Source organism: Chiloscyllium plagiosum, unplaced genomic scaffold (genome assembly GCF_037043375.1).
Source record: "Chiloscyllium plagiosum isolate Xiang-an unplaced genomic scaffold, Cpla_swu_hap1 HiC_scaffold_13, whole genome shotgun sequence".
In the NCBI taxonomy this organism is placed as follows: domain Eukaryota; kingdom Metazoa; phylum Chordata; class Chondrichthyes; order Orectolobiformes; family Hemiscylliidae; genus Chiloscyllium; species Chiloscyllium plagiosum.
The window spans coordinates 44188456-44206700 of record NW_028270151.1 but is presented as its reverse complement, the minus strand read 5'-3'; the positions used below and the strand labels follow the sequence as shown (position 1 = coordinate 44206700).

Here is an 18245-nt window from a genome sequence, read left to right as displayed (position 1 = left end):
GGGAACCTTGGTTGACGAGGGAGGTTGAATGTCTTGTAAAGAGGAAGAAGGAGGCTTACACAAGGTTGAAGAAACAGGGTTCAGACAGAGCAGTGGAGGGATACAGGATAGCCAGAAGGGACCTGAAGAAAGGGATTAGGAGAACCAAGAGAGGGCATGAAAAATCTCTGGCGGATAGGATCAAGGATAACCCAAAGGCATTTTATGCATATGTGAGAAACATGAGAATGACGAGAACGAGGGTAGGTCCGATCAAGGACAGTAGTGGGAGACTGTGTATTGAGTCGGAAGAGATAGGAGAGGTCTTGAATGAGTACTTTTCTTCAGTATTTACGAATGAGAGGAACCGTATTGTTGAAGAGGAGAGTGTGAAACGGACTGGTAAGCTAGAGGAGATACATGTTAGGAAGGAAGATGTGTTGGACATTTTGAACAACTTGAGGATAGACAAGTCCCCCGGGCCTGATGGGATATATCCTAGGATTATGTGGGAAGCAAGAGAGGAAATTGCAGTACCGTTGGCAATGATCTTTTCATCTTCACTGTCAACGGGGGTGGTACCAGGGGACTGGAGAGTGGCGAATGTTGTGCCCCTGTTCAAAAAAGGGAATAGGGATAACCCCGGGAATTACAGGCCAGTTAGTCTTACTTCGGTGGTAGGTAAAGTAATGGAAAGGGTACTGAGGGATAGGATTTATGAGTATCTGGAAAGGCACTGCTTGATTAGGGACAGCCAGCACGGAGTTGTGAAGGGTAGGTCTTGCCTTACAAGTCTGATTGAATTCTTTGAGGAGGTGACCAAGCACGTGGATGAGAGTAGAGCAGTGGATGGTAGTATACATGGATTTTAGTAAGGCATTTGATAAGGTTCCCCATGGTAGGCTTATGCGGAAAGTCAGGAGGCATGGGATAGAGGGAAATTTGGCCAATTGGATAGAAAACTGGCTAACCGGTCAAAGTCAGAGAGTGGTGGTAGATGGTAAATATTCAGCCTGGAGCCCAGTTACAAGTGGAGTTCCGCAGGGATCAGTTCTGGGTCCTCTGCTGTTCGTAATTTTTATTAATGACTTGGATGAGGGAGTTGAAGGGTGGGTCAGTAAATTTGCAGATGATACGAAGATTGGTGGAGTTGTGGATAGTGAGGAGGGCTCTTGTCAGCTGCAAAGGGACTTGGATATAATGCAGAGCTGGGCTGAGGAGTGGCAGATGGAGTTCAACCCTGTCAAGTGTGAGGTTGTCCATTTTGGAAAGACAAATAAGAATGCGGAATACAGGGTTAACGGTAGGGTTCTTAGTGAGGTGGAGGAACAAAGGGATCTTGGGGTCTATGTTCATAGGTCTTTGAAAGTTGCCACTCAGGTGGATAGAGCTTGTAAGGCGGCCTATGGTGTATTAGCGTTCATTAGCAGAGGGATTGAATTCAAGAGTCGTGAAGTGATGTTGCAACTGTACAGGACTTTGGTTAGGCCACATTTGGAGTACTGTGTGCAGTTCTGGTCGCCTCACTTTAGGAAAGATGTGGAAGCTCTGGAGAGGGTGCAGAGAAGATTTACCAGGATGTTGCCTGGAATGGAGAATAGGTCGTACGAGGATAGGTTGAGAGTGCTAGGCCTTTTCTCATTGGAACGGCGAAGGATGAGGTGGTGACATGATAGAGGTTTATTAGATGATCAGAGGAATAGATAGAGTAGACAGTCAGAAACTTTTTCCCCGGGTACAACAGTGTGTTACAAGGGGAGATGTCAGGGGTGGGTTCTTTACCCAGAGAGTGGTGGGGGCATGGAATGCGCTGCCTGTGGGAGTGGTAGAGTCAGAATCTTTGACCTTTAAGCGGCAATTGGATAGGTACATGGATGGGTGCTTAAGCTAGGACAAATGTTCGGCACAACATTGTGGGCCGAAGGGCCTGTTCTGTGCTGTATTGTTCTATGTTCTATGTGAGAACAAAGTCCAGTCTGGTTCTGTTCAAGAAAAATGCAGAGAAGGCTTTCAGGGTATTTTTGGAAGGGGCTAGAGGTACAGATGGTTCCCTTGCCTATGTCTAATCTAATGTTACCAGTCTTGATGGAGCCCTGAGTCAATCTTGAATTTTTCAGGATCACTCCCTCCTAACAGTACCTTGTATTCCACACAGAACAACAAAAAAAGATGAATTGCACTATAATAGAAATTCTCCACCTATTGGAAGGACCACATGACTCAGTGGGGCTGTGAAGGGAAATCTGGGGTCAACCTCATGAGGACGTAGACGTGCAGGTAACGAAACTGTGTAAAGTGAGGGGCAGTGAATGTTCAATATTGTGCCACCACTTCAGTCAGTCTGTTCTTCCAAAAGAACAGAACATACTCAGGAATAGTTGATGAAGGAGTCCTGATCATATGCTGGAAAATATAATTTTTGTGAGCACGACAATATCAGGCTATTTTTGAATAGTCTGACAGAAAGCAGAGAGTAGTTGTAGATGGAAAGTATTCTGCCTGGAGGTCAGTGATGAGCGGGGTCCCAGAGGGCTCTGTTCCTGGGCCTTTGCTCTTTGTAGTTTTTATAAATGACTTGGATGAGGAGGTCGAGGGATTGGTTAGTAAATTTGCAGAGGACACAAAGGTTGGAGGTGTTGTCGATAGTATCGAAGGCTATTGCAGGCTACAGCACAATATAGGTAGGATGCAGAGCTTGGCTGAGAAATGGTAGATGGAGTTCAGCCTGGATAAATGCGAAGTGATGCATTTTGGAAGGTCGAACTCGAATGCCGAATATAGGATTAAAGGCAGGATTCTTGGCAGTGTGGAGGAACAGAGGGATCTGGGTGTGCAAGTACATAGATCCCTCAAAGTTGTCACCCAAGTGGACAGGGTTATAAGAAAGCTAATGGTATTTTGGCTTTCATTAACATGGGGATCGAGTTTAAGAGCCGCGAAGTTTTGCTAAAGCTCTACAAATTCCTGGTGAGACCACACTTAGAATATTGTGTCCATCTCTGGTCGCCATACTATAGGAAAGATATAGAGGCTTTGGAGAGGATGCAAAGAAGGTTTACCAGGATACTGCCTGGACTAGAGGACTTGGCTTATTAAGAAAGGTTGAATAAACATGGACTTTTCTCTCTGGAGAGGAGAGGAGGAGGAAGAGACGAGACCTGATCGAGGTACACAAGATAATGAGAGGAATAGATAGAGTCAATAGCCAGAGACTTTTCTCCAGGGCTGGATTGACTGGTACATGGGGTCATAGTTTTAAAATATTAGGAGAAAGGTATAGAGGAGATGTCAGAGGTAGGTTCTTTATGCAGAGAGTTGTGAATACATGGAATGCATTGCCAGTGGTGGTGATGAAAGCAGAGTCATTAGGGACATTTAAGCGACTGCTGGACAGGCACATGGATTGCAGTGAGTTGAGGGGTGCGTAGGTTAAGTTATTATATTTTACATTAGGATTAAACCACTGCACTACATCGTGGGCCAAAGGGCCTGTTCTGTGCTGTACTTTTCTATGTTCTTTGTTCTATGTTATATTGCTTTCTAAATTTTAACACAAACCTTCAGATGTTAATAAGTTAGTTTATGCACTCTTCAATCCATTATTAAAACAGAAAAGTTTACTTATGCTCTGACCCACGTTATTTATCAAAAAATTAACTAGTCTGCAATATCACAGATAGAAATGAATCCACAGGATTCTCTGATGACTAAGCAAACAGTTGATCTACAATAGAGCAGCAAAGTCCAAAGTTCATTAGTTGAAACTTAGAAGTTTAGCACAGATTCTAAAGTTGTACTTGTGATCCTCGTCCAAAGGTGGGAATTACAAAACATCAGCTGAGGCTTCAAGTTCCCAGCTGCTACCCACTGCACAGTTTTTCTGTGGTCAACAGCAGAACTGAAATGTCTCTGACACTTCAAAGTGCAAAGCAATATAATGGATTTGAGGCAGGATGTGAAGTCTTAATGTACAAAGCATTTGACTTCACTGTGGAAAGCTGTATTTTTTTTGGTCTGTATTTATTGACATAACTATTGAGATTGGTAAAGTAAAAGGAAAATTTGTATTAGCAGCTGATTTTCCAATTTACAAACCAGAAATTACATCAAGAAACAGTAACTATTCCTAATTCCATTTAACTTACAGTCAGAAGTGTCAGAAGACCCATCATGACTCCCAACATTATGTAAAGGTTATTAGTTAAACCGCCTGCCCACATGGGCCCCAATATTGTGGCAAGTCCTCCAATTGAACGGCGCAATCCTTGACTGAATCCTGCAAAGGAAAAGGATGCAATGGGATTTAGTCATTCATGGAGAACAGGAAGGTAAACTTAAAATGTGTTGTTGGAAAAGCGCAGCAGGTCAGGCAGCATCAAAGTAACAGGAGAATCGACGTTTCGGGTATAAGCCCTTCTTCAGGAATGAGGAGGGTGTGCCAAGCAGGCCAAGATAAAAGGTAGGGAGGAGGGACTTGGGGGAGGGGCGTGGGGAATACGATAGGTGGAAGGAGGTTAAGGTGAGGGTGATAGACTGGAGAGGGAGTGGGGGTGGAGAAGTCAGGAAGAAGATTGCAGGTCAAGAAGGCGGTGCTGAGTCTGAGGGTTGGGACTGAGAAAAGGTGGGGGGAGGGGAAATGAGAAAGCTGGAGAAATCTGCATTCATCCCTTGTGGTTGGAGGGTTCTTGGGCAGAAGATGAGGTGCTTTTCCTCCAGGTGTCGTGTTGCCATGGTCTGGCGATGGAGGAGGCCAAGGACCTGCATGTCCTTGACGGAGTGAGAGGGGGAGTTAAAGTGTTCAGCCACGGGACGATTGGGTTGGTTGGTGCGTGTGTCCCAGAAGTGTTCTCTGAAATGTTCCGCAAGTAGGTGGCCTGTCTCCCAAATGTAGAGGAGGCCACATCGGGTGCAGCGGATGCAGTAAATGATGTGTGTGCAGGTGCAGATGAATTTCTGATGGATATGGAAGGATCCCTTGGGGCCTTGGAGGGAAGTGAGGGGGAAGGTGTGGGCGCACGTTTTGCATTTCTTGCGGTTGGAGGGGAAGGTGCCGGGAGTAGAGGTTGGGTTGGTGGGTATGTGGATCTGACGAGGGAGTCGCGGAGGGAGTGGTCTTTCCGGAACGCTGATAGGGGTGGGGAGGGAAATATATCCTTGGTGGTGGGGTCTGTTTGGAGATGGCAGAAATGATGAAGGATGATACGATGTATCTGGAGGTTGGTGGGGTGCTAGGTGAGGACCAGTGGGGTTCTGTGCTGGTGGCGATTGGAGGGGCGGGAAGTGGAGGAGATGTGGTGGAGAGCATAGTCAACCACATCTGAGGGGAAATTGCGGTTTTGAAGAAGGAGGCCATTTGGGTTGTTCGGTATTGGAATTGGTCCTCCTGGGAGCAGATGCGGCGAAGGTGAAGGAATTGGGAATATGGGATGGCGTTTTACAGGGGGCAGGGTGGGAGGAGGTGTATTCTAGATAGCTGTGGGAGTCAGTCGGTTTATAGTAAACGTCCATGTTGAGTCGGTTGTCAGAGATAGAAACGGAGAGGTCTAGGAAGGCGAGGGAGGAGTCTGAGATGGTTCAGGTAAATTTGAGGTTGGGGTGGAAGATGTTAGTAAAGTGGATGAACTGTTCAACCTTCTCGTGGGAGCACAAGATAGCGCCGATTCTCCTGTTCCTGTGATGCTGCCTGACCTGCTGCGCTTTTCCAGCAACAAAATTTTTAAGCTCTGATCTCCAGCATCTGCAGTCCTCACTTCCGCCAAGAATGTAAACTACCTTCTCAAACAAAGTTTGCATTATTTTAGAAATACCATAATTAAAAATTACAACCTGCATTTTAAGAGTTTGGGAAAACATGGTCTAGTTGCAATTTACTGACAAGGGCCAGTTTTTACACAAAGTACAGAAAAGTTAGCGCTAAAAGACAGAACATTTAAAGCCAATGGGCCCTACAGAACACGAGAGGATAATGGCCAAGTGGAATTATCACAGGACTGTTGATCCAGAGACCCAGGTAATGTCCTGGGACCTAGGTTCAAATCCTGCCACGGCAGATGGTGGAATTTAAATTCAATAAATTTCCAGAATTAAGTTTCTGATGATGACCATGAATCCACGGTCAATTGTTGGGGAAAAACCCATCTGGTTCACTCATGTCCTTTAGGGAAGGAAACTACCTTCCTTATGTGGTCTGGCCTACATGTGACTCCAGACCTACAGCAATGTGGTTGATTCTTAACTAGGGATGGGCAATAAATGCTGGCCTAGCCATTGACGCCCTCATCCTATGAATGAATAAAAAAAACAATTCAGGTTCTGGCACTGCTATAAATTTATATTAGCAAAGCCAATCGAGCAATATCTCTCTAGCCTATAAGCCTTGGATCGGCTCAGATATGGGGAACATCTTACCACGAGGTAAACGTCAGACCTCAAATCAGGTATAAGGGGGACCTGGACTCAAATATAAAACTGAATGCTCTTTAAAACAGACAACAGAGATACTGGAATAAATGGGCCAGAAAGATAGTACTCAATTTGAAAAAGAAAGTGGCATATTGGATATTGAATTGCTACGTGGTTGTAACAAAAAAGGAGCATGTTTGGATTGCATGCTGCAATTAGGTATCTGCTTAGTGCAGGCATGTAAAAAGACAGCTCTTAAAACTCTTGTACTGTGGAAGTTTAACAACCTCAGTGAGAATATCTACGTATTTCCCTGGGCCCTGAAGATCCCTAGTTTATTACCCTTAAGATGCTATAGGAGTCTGTTGAAAGTGTGCATGAAAGTGGAGTGTAATAATAGGGAAATACCAACTGGCAAATTAATTACCCTGGGCCTGCAGATTCAAATTTCAGAAGACCTCAGGTATCCCCCTGTTACAACTACTAGGATCCGTTTAAGAACAGTTTACAAGCACTAGGAATAAGCTCAGTGGGAATAAATAAATTTGCACAAATTATCCAACCTGGCATGCTGTTTCATGCAACAAAACTACTTTTATTGAAGTTTAATGTCAAGAAATATCTAGTTTGCATTTGTGAAGATGCAAACTAGATAAATAGATCCTTCCACATTTCCTGACTAAACTGCTGCTTCCTTAAGCAGAACTCTTCTGAGGGTTGTCAAGACTGAAACACCATCTTCCCCTCATCATTTTCCCTTCCTCCTGCTTCTGGTTCACCTTGATAATGAAGACTTAAGCACAATATCAATATCAAAGGACTGCATGACAGAATGATACAAAAAAAGACTTCCCTTCCTCAAACTATTGACAGTTAACATCCAGAATCCTGTGATAGAAAACTATTTTGTCAGCTATGTAACTAATTGTTTCGTTGTAGCTGTTTTAAATATTAGTGGCTATGTCAGAACAAGCCAAGCATGATCAGTCTGGTCCTACAATCCTCTACCATGGGCTACTTTATTTATAGATAAGAGTTGGGAATGAAATGATGCCACAAGAAGCCCTACTGCTGATGACATTACTTTGCACATGGATGATGTAAGTGGCTTTCCTTCGTCTAATTAGTGAAACAACACCACGGTTTACAAGTTCAAAATTGCATTATTAAACACAAATTCTTAAAATGTGGTGCTAATAATGTTAAAAGGACTTTTGGAATAATTGGTGATAAAATCATGATCCCAGCTGATGGTAATACTGGGAAAGTCAGATCGTGAAGTGAGAGTTGCCTTGCATAAAATAGTTGTCAGTCATTGAACGTATTAAGAGGCTCTCTATTTACTTTTAGCAAAAAAAAAAATCAAAGTTCACTACACAGAAAAGATAAAATTAAATTACATCATAGAAGAAATATCTGTAATGGCCTTAATACAAATACCAGAAGAAAAGCTACAATTCCTTTACCCTCAAGAACAACCTTAAATTTCTCTTACTTAAATCTCAGTAATGGCTACTGCTATGTCTCCACTTTAAAATATCTTGATTAGTTGTTACGGCTTTAGATGGTTTCTGAAGTATCCTTCTTTTGGATCTTCTAAACAGTTGTAGGGAAAACATACGAGTTTCCCATACCTAGCTTCCAGCAGTTTACTGCTTCTGGAGTTTTTTTAAGCTACTCAAAACATTTTTCCCAGCCTGGTTTTGAAGACTGGTATATTAACATCAACTTTTCATTCTGGCTGGTTCTGACTTTCGACGATAGTGAGACATGATTGCCCATGCACAAACATGATTGAGTTTTTTGAGGAAATAAAGAAGAGGATTAAAGAAGGTAGAGAGGTGGACATGGTCAATATAGATTTCAACAAGGCATTCGATAGGGTCCTCATGGTAGAATGGTTCACAAGGTTAGATCACAGACTCAAGGGAGAACTAGCCATTTGGATACATAACTGGCTCAAGAGTAGGAGACAGAGGGTGGTGATGGAGGGTTGCTTTTCAGCCTGGAGGCCTGTGACCAGCGGTGTGCTGCAAGGATTGATGCAGGTCCACTGCTTTTCATCATTTATATAAATAATTTGGATGTGAACACAGGAGGTATGGTTAGTAAGTTTGCAGATGACACCAAAATTGGTGGTGTCGTGGACAGCAAAGAATGTTACCTTAGAGTAAAAAAAGGACCTTGATCAGATGTGCCAATGAAGCAAGGAGTGGCAGAGCGAGTTTAATTTAGATAATTGTGAAATGCTGCATTTTGGAACGGCAGTCAGGGCAGGGCACATACACTTAATGGCAAGATCCTGAAAAGTGTTGCTGAGACCTTGGAGTGCAGGTTCATAGCTCCTTGAAAGTGGAGGCACAGGTAGATAGGATAGTTAAGGTGGTGTGTGCTATATTTGCCTTTATTGGTCAGTGCATTGAGTATTGGAGTTAGGGGGTCATGTTGCAGTTGTTTAGGACAGTTTGGGAATACTGTGTGCAATTCTGGTCTCCCTCCTAAGGGAAGGATGTTATGAAGCTTAAGAGTTCAGAAAAGATTTACAAGGATGTTGCCAGGGCTGGAGGATTTGAGCTATAGGGAAAGACTGAATAGGCTGGGTCTATTTTCCCTGGAGCATCAGAGATTGAGGGGTGACCTTACAGAAGTTTATAAAATCATGTGGGGCATGGATAGGGTGAACAGCCAAGGTCTCTCCCCCAGGGTAGGGAAGCCCAAATCTAGAGGGCATATGTTTAAGGTGAGAGGGGAAAGATTTAAAAGGCACCTAAGTGGCAACTTCTTCACACAGAGGGTGGTGCATGTATGGGCCAAATGCTAGCAAATGGGACTAGATTAATTTAGAATGACTGGTCGGCATGGGCGCGTTAGACCAAAGGGTCTGTTTCCATACTGTACAGCTCTATGACTAAATTGGATTCATGTCACTAGGTAGCAACAGTTCTTTTTTCTCTTTTACCTTTGTTTCTAATGCACTGAACTGCTTACTTCAAACTCTACTCCAACACAGTAAATCTTCACTGTAAAAACCATATTTTTCTACATTTCTTTCTGGATTTTTGGTTGTGTACTGAACGGGAAAAGGATTGCTTTAAGAACCAAACATTATGAAAGGGTTTGCTACACATCTCGAAATCAGGTAACTAACACATTTTAGGTGTTGTTCACACTGCTCCTTGTCAATTCGTCAAGTTAGGTTAATTGCAAACAAACTGACATCAAGGAGTGTGCACTACCTTACCCCCCCAGCCCACCCCCCTTCCCATTTATCTCTCCACCCCCTCGGCTCACAAGCCTCATTCGGCTCTTGCCCGAAACATCGATTCTCCTGCTCCTCCGATGCTGCCTAACCTGCTGTGCTTTTCCAACACCCACTCTCAACTCTGATCTCTAGCATCTACAGTCCTCACTTGCTCCATAAAGTGAGACTTGGCCAGCAACAAGTGGCTAACAGCTCTGTGGAGTGCTGACCATCTATTGAAGACTAATCAATAGCCTTTTATCTATCAATAACCTTGTGATTGACTCCTCAGCAGCTGAACAGTTCCATGGACGTGAACAATCTGGCTTGAAGCCATGAAAGGGAAGATGCTTTCTCTCTATCGCCGCACAGAAACATACCTAAAGCAAGCCAGTTTATTTTCTCTCCAACATTGCTGGGCTTTTAACCAATAGGTCAAAAACTTCATAATTTGTGAACTAGTTGCTCCAAACCTCCTGCAAGGGAAGTGAAAGTACCTGAAGCAAGGTTGAAAATCTGCAAATCTCGGTAAACAGAACAAATCATCCTTTTAAATCCTGTAAACAGGGACCATTGAATTGCTTTTCCAATTTTTCACTCCAAACACAATAATAATTCATTTTGTCTGCTAGAGGAACTTTATTTGGAATAGTGTGAGCAGTTTTGGGCCCCATATCTAAAGATGGATGTTCTGGCTTTGGTGTGGCTCCAGAGAAGATTTACAAGGATGATCCTGAGGATGTGGAGTGGTTCAGGACTCTGGATCTATATTTGGTGGAGTTTAGGACGAGGGGTGATCTGATTGAAACTTACAGAATACTGATCGGCCTGGATAGTGTGGATGTGGATAAGATGTTTCCACTAGTATGAGACCCAACAGCACAGCCTCAATGAAGGGACGACACTTTAGAACTGGGATGAGGAGGAATTTCTTCAACCAGAGGATGGTGAATCTGTGGAGTTCATTGCTGCAGAGGTCACATCATTGAGTATACTTAAGGCAGAGACAGATAGATTCTTGATTGGTAAGACGATCAAAAGTTACAGGGAGAAGGCAGGAGAATGGGGTTGAGAAACATGTCAGTCATGATCAAATGGTGAAGCAGACCTGATGGACCAAATGGCCTCACTCAACTCCTAAATCTTATGATCTTATAGGAGTTAGGGTTCTAACTAAGAGTTATATATCAACCATTCTTAGGTCTTTACCTGCAGCTAAAATCTAATTACTTGTATCAAATAGAACTTCTTAAGTACAGAAACCTGGTCTTTTGTTTTACTGTCAAGCTGGGTCTAACAAGGCAGGTAAATTGGGTGACTTTTGCACACTTCATTAAAATCCTGAACTACTATGACCTTTCAGGGAATAGTGGAACTTCATTTCCAGCACTTCACCGCATGAGGAATAACATCATTGAAAATATGAGCATCAACAAACTTTAACTACCTCTGCACCAGTTAACACAAATTTAAAAATGAAAGTCACACTATAATTCCCCTTACGCAGACCGTATCAAAATACAAATTAAACTTAAAGCAATACATAGATCTGTCCATGTTAGAACTCAACATTCGAAATGGTGATAATAATAGTGAACTTTCATCAAAAGACACAAAACATAATTCCCGAACCTGCAAGCTACAACAAATTAGTTATGCTAAAAATGGTGTGCCATGCTTTGTGGGTGTTAGGATACAATAAAACCAAATGCCAACATAAGCACTCATCATAAAAACTGGGAGTGGGGAAGAGAAACCACACCCACTGACCTTGTGTTTTCTCTGCTGTAACTTTTGAAAACAAAGACACTTGAGAAACTGCAACAAATGGCAACCCCAGAATTTGGAGAAACACACCTACCACAAACTCTGTTAGCAACATGGCAAAACTCCCTGCAAAGAGACAAAAGACAACAGGTTCATACTTCTAAAACAAGTAAAAAACATTTACACATAATGGATTCCAATAAAGTGCAATTTATTTGAATTAGTGGTACCATATAAATAGTATAGGAGCAGCTGGAATGGTGGCTATTTATCCTGAAATTTTATGAAGTGGTGCACTAGTACTATCACTGGATTAACAACCCAGAGGATAAGCTAATGCTCTGGGGATAAGATTTCAAATCCAACAATGGCAGAAATGTGAATTCAATGAAAACAAGTTTAAATCGAGCTTAATGTCAACCATATAACCAGTGTTGATTGTCATAAAATTCTCTCCCGTTCATCAATGTTCTTTAGAGAAATAAATGTATTGTGCCTTTGTGATTCCAGGCCCACAGAAATGTGGGTGACTCTTAAAATGTTCAAGCATGGCACTCAGATTGGGGCAATTAGGGACTGGAAACAAATACTCATCCAGCCAGTGACAGCTACATGCCATGGCCAATTTTGTTTTTTAAAAAGTAAAGCAATGGTCCTGGAGCTGCACCGCCAAAGATTCAGCAAGTGGGAATCAATGTTTGATGACCCTGATCATCTTCCAAGGAAGAATTTGTTTCTACAATGGAGTTGCAGTGCACTGGAAATCTGAAGTCGAGAGTATGGTGCTGGAAAAGCACAGTAGGTCAGGCAGCATCCGAGGAGCAGGAGAATTGATGTTTTGGGCAAAAGCCCTTCAAAATGTGGAGCAGAGTCTCAACATCCACATCAAGATCATGTGAATTTAAAGACACAGTCATAATATATAACTGTGTTTTAAGTTTACCATTACACTTAACACCTATATGGACTCATCATGGATGTTTAAAATCAAAACAAGTAAAAATGTTTTGACTTTTTTTATTATTTTAAAAATTGTACAGTACATGCAAAATCATTGGATTCATCACTGAAGTTTATTCTGTGACCTACCTGTTTAACATCATGCAGAACAGAAGCACACATTTCATCTTGTTTGAATTCACTTCAATTGTAAGGGCTATGCAAAATTAATTAATTGATATGTAAATACTATTGATTCTAAATATCAATCACCCAATAAGTATACTGACAAACAACTTGGAGGAGTAGCGGGCATCTTCGAGAAATTAAATCTTTCTATACCAGAACTTAAATTTGCATGAGGAATGTTTTATTTTAAACCTAAGGGAAAGTAAGAAAAAGAAGTAAATGCAACAAAACTCTTACCTTTTGGATTTGCCAGGAAAATTAAACACCAAACACAAGAAATATTACATATAAGAAGACCCACTGCCAGGATTACTCGATCAGCAAACTTCGTGCTTAACCACCTCACAAGAAAGAATCCAACTATCACCTGTAAAATACAAAAGTTAGAATATAATGCCAGAAAATAATTCTACAATGCTCATCTGGTCTAACATTAAATGTCATAATTAGATAATAGCTGTACTTAGATTGGAGTTTTGTTTCTTTTACCAACATTTAAGTAAAGCAGCTTGTAGAATTCCATACAATGAGTGTATGATAATGTAAATTAGCTCAAGTTCAGACACTATCCACAAAGAATGTAACTACTGCCACCAATGACTATATAGAATTATAATCTTAACTCAAAGTTGTTTAATCCAGATGTCATAATCCAATTTTTTTTTAAATTCCAGTTTGCTGTTATGATGAATTACTGGATAATGTTTAATCTTAAAAAATTAAAATTATAAAATAAAAATTACATTATTATTACTCATGACAAGTATTTCAGTCTTTCAATTCATGTGTTTAATTCCAGTGTTTGGAATGTGAGAGTCAGATAAAGTTCTAAGTAATGAAGAATTTAATTACAATAAAGATTGCATTGAGTGCAAATTCCAATTTAAGAAGGTAACATTCTCATTTACATACTTAAATCAATTCCAAGTAGATTTAACAAATGTTCTGTTTGATAGAGTTATCGATGCTAGCAGGCCTTCTTTTCCAAGGAATTATTTTATGCTTCGATACAGTCGGACCACCCAAAATATACTGTCAGAATTACTATAAATGATTGATTAATAAAGGCAAAGTGCACCATACTTCATCATGACATGAATTATTACTTACTTCTACTCCACATATACAGTACATCAAGCTGTTCTCCAATTCACCAAATTGGAAATACTTCTGTGTAATAGGAGTAACCATTGTCTGAAATTAAAATTCAGCATGTTAGGTTAAACATCTTCAACGTGTTTTGCTCCACAAGTAAGCAGAGATACATAAAACTTCAAAACAGTTGTCCCGAAAAGTTCTGAAGAATTGTGTTATTGTTAGGATCCCAACTGATACTACGTCAGACTCCAGAATTAAATTTGGCCTAATAGGTCATATTTTCTTTTAATTTAACCAGGCAGTCTTTCACTGAAACATAGACCGTCAATTTAGTTTTAAAACTATGTGCTTAAGATAGAAGTTTATTACACAACAGAAATATAAATAAAATTAAGCTATTTACATAGAACATCACTTGAAAGATTTCGAAACTCAAGACAAAATCTCATCTACTTGCAACACTATCATATTACATATTTTCAAAAATCCAAAGAGTTTCCTTTCCTTTTAAATCTATCAGTTTGACTTAACCAATTCTTCTCAGTTCCGGCCCTGAGAGTTATCAGGCCTTTAGCTGAAAAATGTGTTGCTGGAAAAGCGCAGCAGGTCAGGCAGCATCCAAGGAGCAGGAGAATCGACGTTTCAGGAATGAGGAAGGTGTGCCAAGCAGGCTAAGATAAAAGGTAGGAAGGGGCATTGGGAATGCGATAGGTGGAAGGAGGTAAGGAGAGGGTGATAGGCCGGAGAGGGGGTGGGGGCGGAGAGGTCGGGAAGAAGATTGCAGGTCAAGAAAGCGGTATTGAGTCGGAGGGTTGGGACTGATATAAGGTGGGGGGAGGGGAAAATGAGGAAGCTGGAGAAATCTGCATTCATCCCTTGTGGTTGGAGGGTTCCTAGGCGGAAGATGAGGCACTCTTCCTCCAGGCATCATGTTGCCATGGTCTGGTGATGGAGGAGGCCAAGGACCTGCATGTCCTTGGCGGAGTAGGAGGGGGAGTTAAAGTGTTCCGCCACGGTGCAGTTGGGTTGGTTGGTGCGGGTGTCCCAGAGGTGTTCTCTGAAACGTTCCGCAAGTAGGCGGCCTGTCTCCCCAATGTAGAGGAGGCCACATTGGGTGCAGCGGATGTAGTAATGCTGAATCCCTCCCCTCCCCTATCAGCATTCCGGAAAGACCACTCCCTCCACGACTCCCTCATCAGGTCCACACCCCTCACCAACCCAACCTCCACTCCCGGCAAGAAATGCAAAACTTGCACCCACACCTCCCCCCTCACTTCCCTCCAAGGCCCCAAGGGATCCTTCCATATCTATCACAAATTCACCTGCACCTCCACACACATCATTTACTGCATCCGCTGCACCCGAAGTGGCCTCCTCTACATTGGGGAGACAGGCCGCCTACTTGCGGAATGTTTCAGAGAACACCTCTGGGACACCCGCACCAACCAACCCAACCGCCCCGTGGCTGATCACTAACTCCCCCTCCCACTCCGCCAAGGACATGCAGGTCCTTGGCCTCCTCCATCGCCAGACCATGGCAACACGACGCCTAGAGGAAGAGCGCCTCATCTTCCGCCTAGGAACACTCCAACCACAAGGGATGAACTCGATTTCTCCAGCTTCCTCATTTCCCCTCCCCCCACCTTGTCTCAGTGCCAACCCTCTGACAGCACCACCTTCTTGACCTGCAATCTTCCTCCTGACCTCTTCGCCCCCACCCACTCTCCAGCCTATCACCCTCACCTTAACCTCCTTCCACCTATTGCATTCCCAACACCCCTCCCCAAGTCCCTCCTCCTACCTTTTATCTTGGCTTGCTTGGCACACCTTCCTCATTCCTGAAGGGCTTATGCCCGAAATGTCAAATCTCCTGCTCCTTGGATGCTGCCTGACCTGCTGTGCTTTTCCAGCAACACATTTTGAAGCTCTGATCTCCAGCATCTGCAGTCCTCATGTTTCCTTTAGCTGCCTGATTGTGAGCACTGAGACTTTCTCAGTCTTTTAATAATATGCAAAATTCTATCCAAATACTTCTGGTCTGGAAACTTCACAAACTGTACACTTTCAACTGAAGTAATGTTATTTCTTGACCTATTCTGAACAATCATTAGGGCTGGATGGTGGCTCAGTGGTTAGTACTGTAGCCTCATAGCACCAGAGACCTGGGTTCGATTCCAGTCTCAGGTGACTGTCTGTGTGGAGTTTGCACATTCTCCCAGTGTCTGCGTGGGTTTCCTCCGGGCGCTCTGGTTTCCTCCCACAATCCAAAGATATGCAGGTCAGGTGAATTGGCCATGCTAAAATTGCCCATAGTCAGAGGAAAATGGGTCTGGGTGGGTTACTCTTCGGAGGATCGGTGTGGACTTGTTGGGCCAAAGGGCCTGTTTCCACATTGTGGGGAATCAAATCTAATCTTGTTGCAAGAGAAACTATATTTGCTTCTGACTGCAGTCAGATCTCCTTGAAACTGCTGAAAACTTGTGTACTAACTACAAAAAAAGTCTCATCTTCAACTCTGCAAATGTAATGGATTTCTCTCCATCATACAGATCCACGATATAAACAAACTTCTATTAACCCATCTTGAGGCACCTACTATTTCAAAATCATAGTTCTGGAAAAGCTGCTCTTTTCAAGCCCTTCATAAAAACTAGACCTACACCCAAATACATAAAATGACACCCTTCGTTACAATATAGGGATTGGAAGCATTTTATTATAATTGTTAATGTAGTACTTAAAAATGTTTTGGGCAACATTGCAGTAAATTAGCCATTCAGTATCATATAATGGTAGTCTCTAAGTATATTGTGAGCCAATGATAACACAAAAGCTCAAAAGCATAGCAAAAAAAACACCAACATGGGAAAATAAGAAACAACAATCCAATTGAAGTGGTGAGATAATAACCTCAGAGTTTACCAAGGTGGATAAACCGCTTGAAGAATTTTGTTTCCGGAATTAAAACCTATTTTTATATTATTAATTTGGGATCATTCACACATAATCTCAAAGCAACAAAAGTTATGATTTCTCTCATCTGTTACCCAAGACAGACAGGTCTCCTGCTTAAAATATCATATTGATGTCCAGAAGGAGCACAGTACATTATTTAACTGACATAAATGGATTTTTATATGGTGCAAGGTTAGAACAGCACTTGCAAAACCATATCTAAAATATAGTGATAAAAATCTCACAGCTGTACTAAATGCATGTTTTCTTCTATCGAAACAAGCTAGGTTTACTTTTGCAATGCACGCAGAATGCTTGAAATTAATTTCCAGGACAGGGCAAGTGTCTTCAAATAGAAGTATACACTGCCTTTTGCAAGAATACTCTAATGTAATACCAGTAGAAACAAAACTCTATAGGAATAGACAAAATAAAAGCTATTGACTCGCATATCAAATTGCTTTATGGAATTAAAATTGACCATGTAGCTAATAAATACAAGTGCAGAGAATTAAATTCAATTCAGCAACATCTTTACTATCAATCATTGAGCTACATCTACTTTCGAAAGCAACCAATATAGAAATGTCTAGAATAATCCATCAATGCTAAGCAGAGCTTTTAATGTGACATTTGCCATTTAACTTACCAAACTGGTTGTATCTAATTCAAGGTGCGCGAGTTAAATCTGCTTACATACCTCTAAAGCAGTTTGATTGAATAGTGTAATGAATTGTGCAGTAAGAACAACCACAACTTCCTCTCGCAGGTACTCTGAAATGGAAACACCAAACTAATTATAAATTACGTTTAAAACAAATTATATACTACAAGAAATAATGGAGTTTTTTTTAAAATTTGAACTTATTGGTGAAAATAAGTGAAAGATTCAATGAGTTCCATAACAAAATGGACTTTGCCAAATTACTGCTCAGGCAGTGAAGATGGGAATTATCTTCAACTAGTTTTTCAAATACATTTTATAATTGAATTCAGAGTTTTATCAAATCCAACAAATAAAGTATAAAAAGCAGTGCCGACAGTACATGGACTTCTACTTACAGCACATGGATTGCTGCAGTTCAAGGCGGCAGCTTACCACCACCTTATCAAGCGCAACTAAGGAGATAGACTACAAGTGCTGGCTAGTCAGCCAGCGACACCCAGTCTCAAGTGAATTAAAAAATATAGCTTTCACTCTATGATTTTGTAGCCAAGAAAAGAGTCAATAATGCTTTCTCCTAAAGAAATGTATTTTTAAATATATTCTATTTTATTCAGGCAGTATTTCAGAACATTGAAGCTGCATAATACAATGTCATGTGACTTGATTTTATAAGGACAGAATTAAAAAGTCAATTACTGAATCACATCTGTTATTTTCTCTGGCTGGTCTGGTGACAGCAATGTTCATTTATATGCATAAGATGACTGAGTAATTTTATATTAATTTGATAAGGTGAAAATCTTAAAGTAAAAATCCTAAGAATTGACTTTAAATGATAACATTTTTTAAAAAAAGGAAAAAGGTATGTGATAACCAAAATATGCCAGCTTTATTTTGTAGAAAATTTTTAAAAATTGAAATAAATTTGCTATTAATGTCCATCATTTATTTATTCAAAACGGGGAGATTTCTCACCACAGTTAGAAAAGTTTTGCCACAAGGTGGCAC

General features: G+C 41.4%; 1 protein-coding gene across 2 annotated transcripts in view; it reads right to left on the bottom strand.

Annotated features, from left to right (window-relative positions):
- mfsd8l1 (major facilitator superfamily domain containing 8-like 1) overlaps window positions 1-18245 on the bottom strand; it is a 68208-nt gene that overhangs the window by 10178 nt on the left and 39785 nt on the right. The window contains exons 7-11 of one of the 2 annotated variants that reach the window (XR_006313401.2): window positions 17271-17344; window positions 13628-13711; window positions 12755-12884; window positions 11484-11515; window positions 4125-4255 (exon numbers count right to left, since the gene is read on the bottom strand). Coding sequence is in view for 1 of the 2 variants with exons in the window: in XM_043702254.2 (XP_043558189.1) it covers window positions 4125-4255; window positions 11393-11515; window positions 12755-12884; window positions 13628-13711; window positions 17271-17344 (542 nt within the window). In the remaining variant the exon portion in view is untranslated. Of the gene's footprint in view, window positions 1-4124; window positions 4256-11392; window positions 11516-12754; window positions 12885-13627; window positions 13712-17270; window positions 17345-18245 lie in introns of both variants that reach the window. The other variant, XM_043702254.2, reaches the window with a different exon arrangement.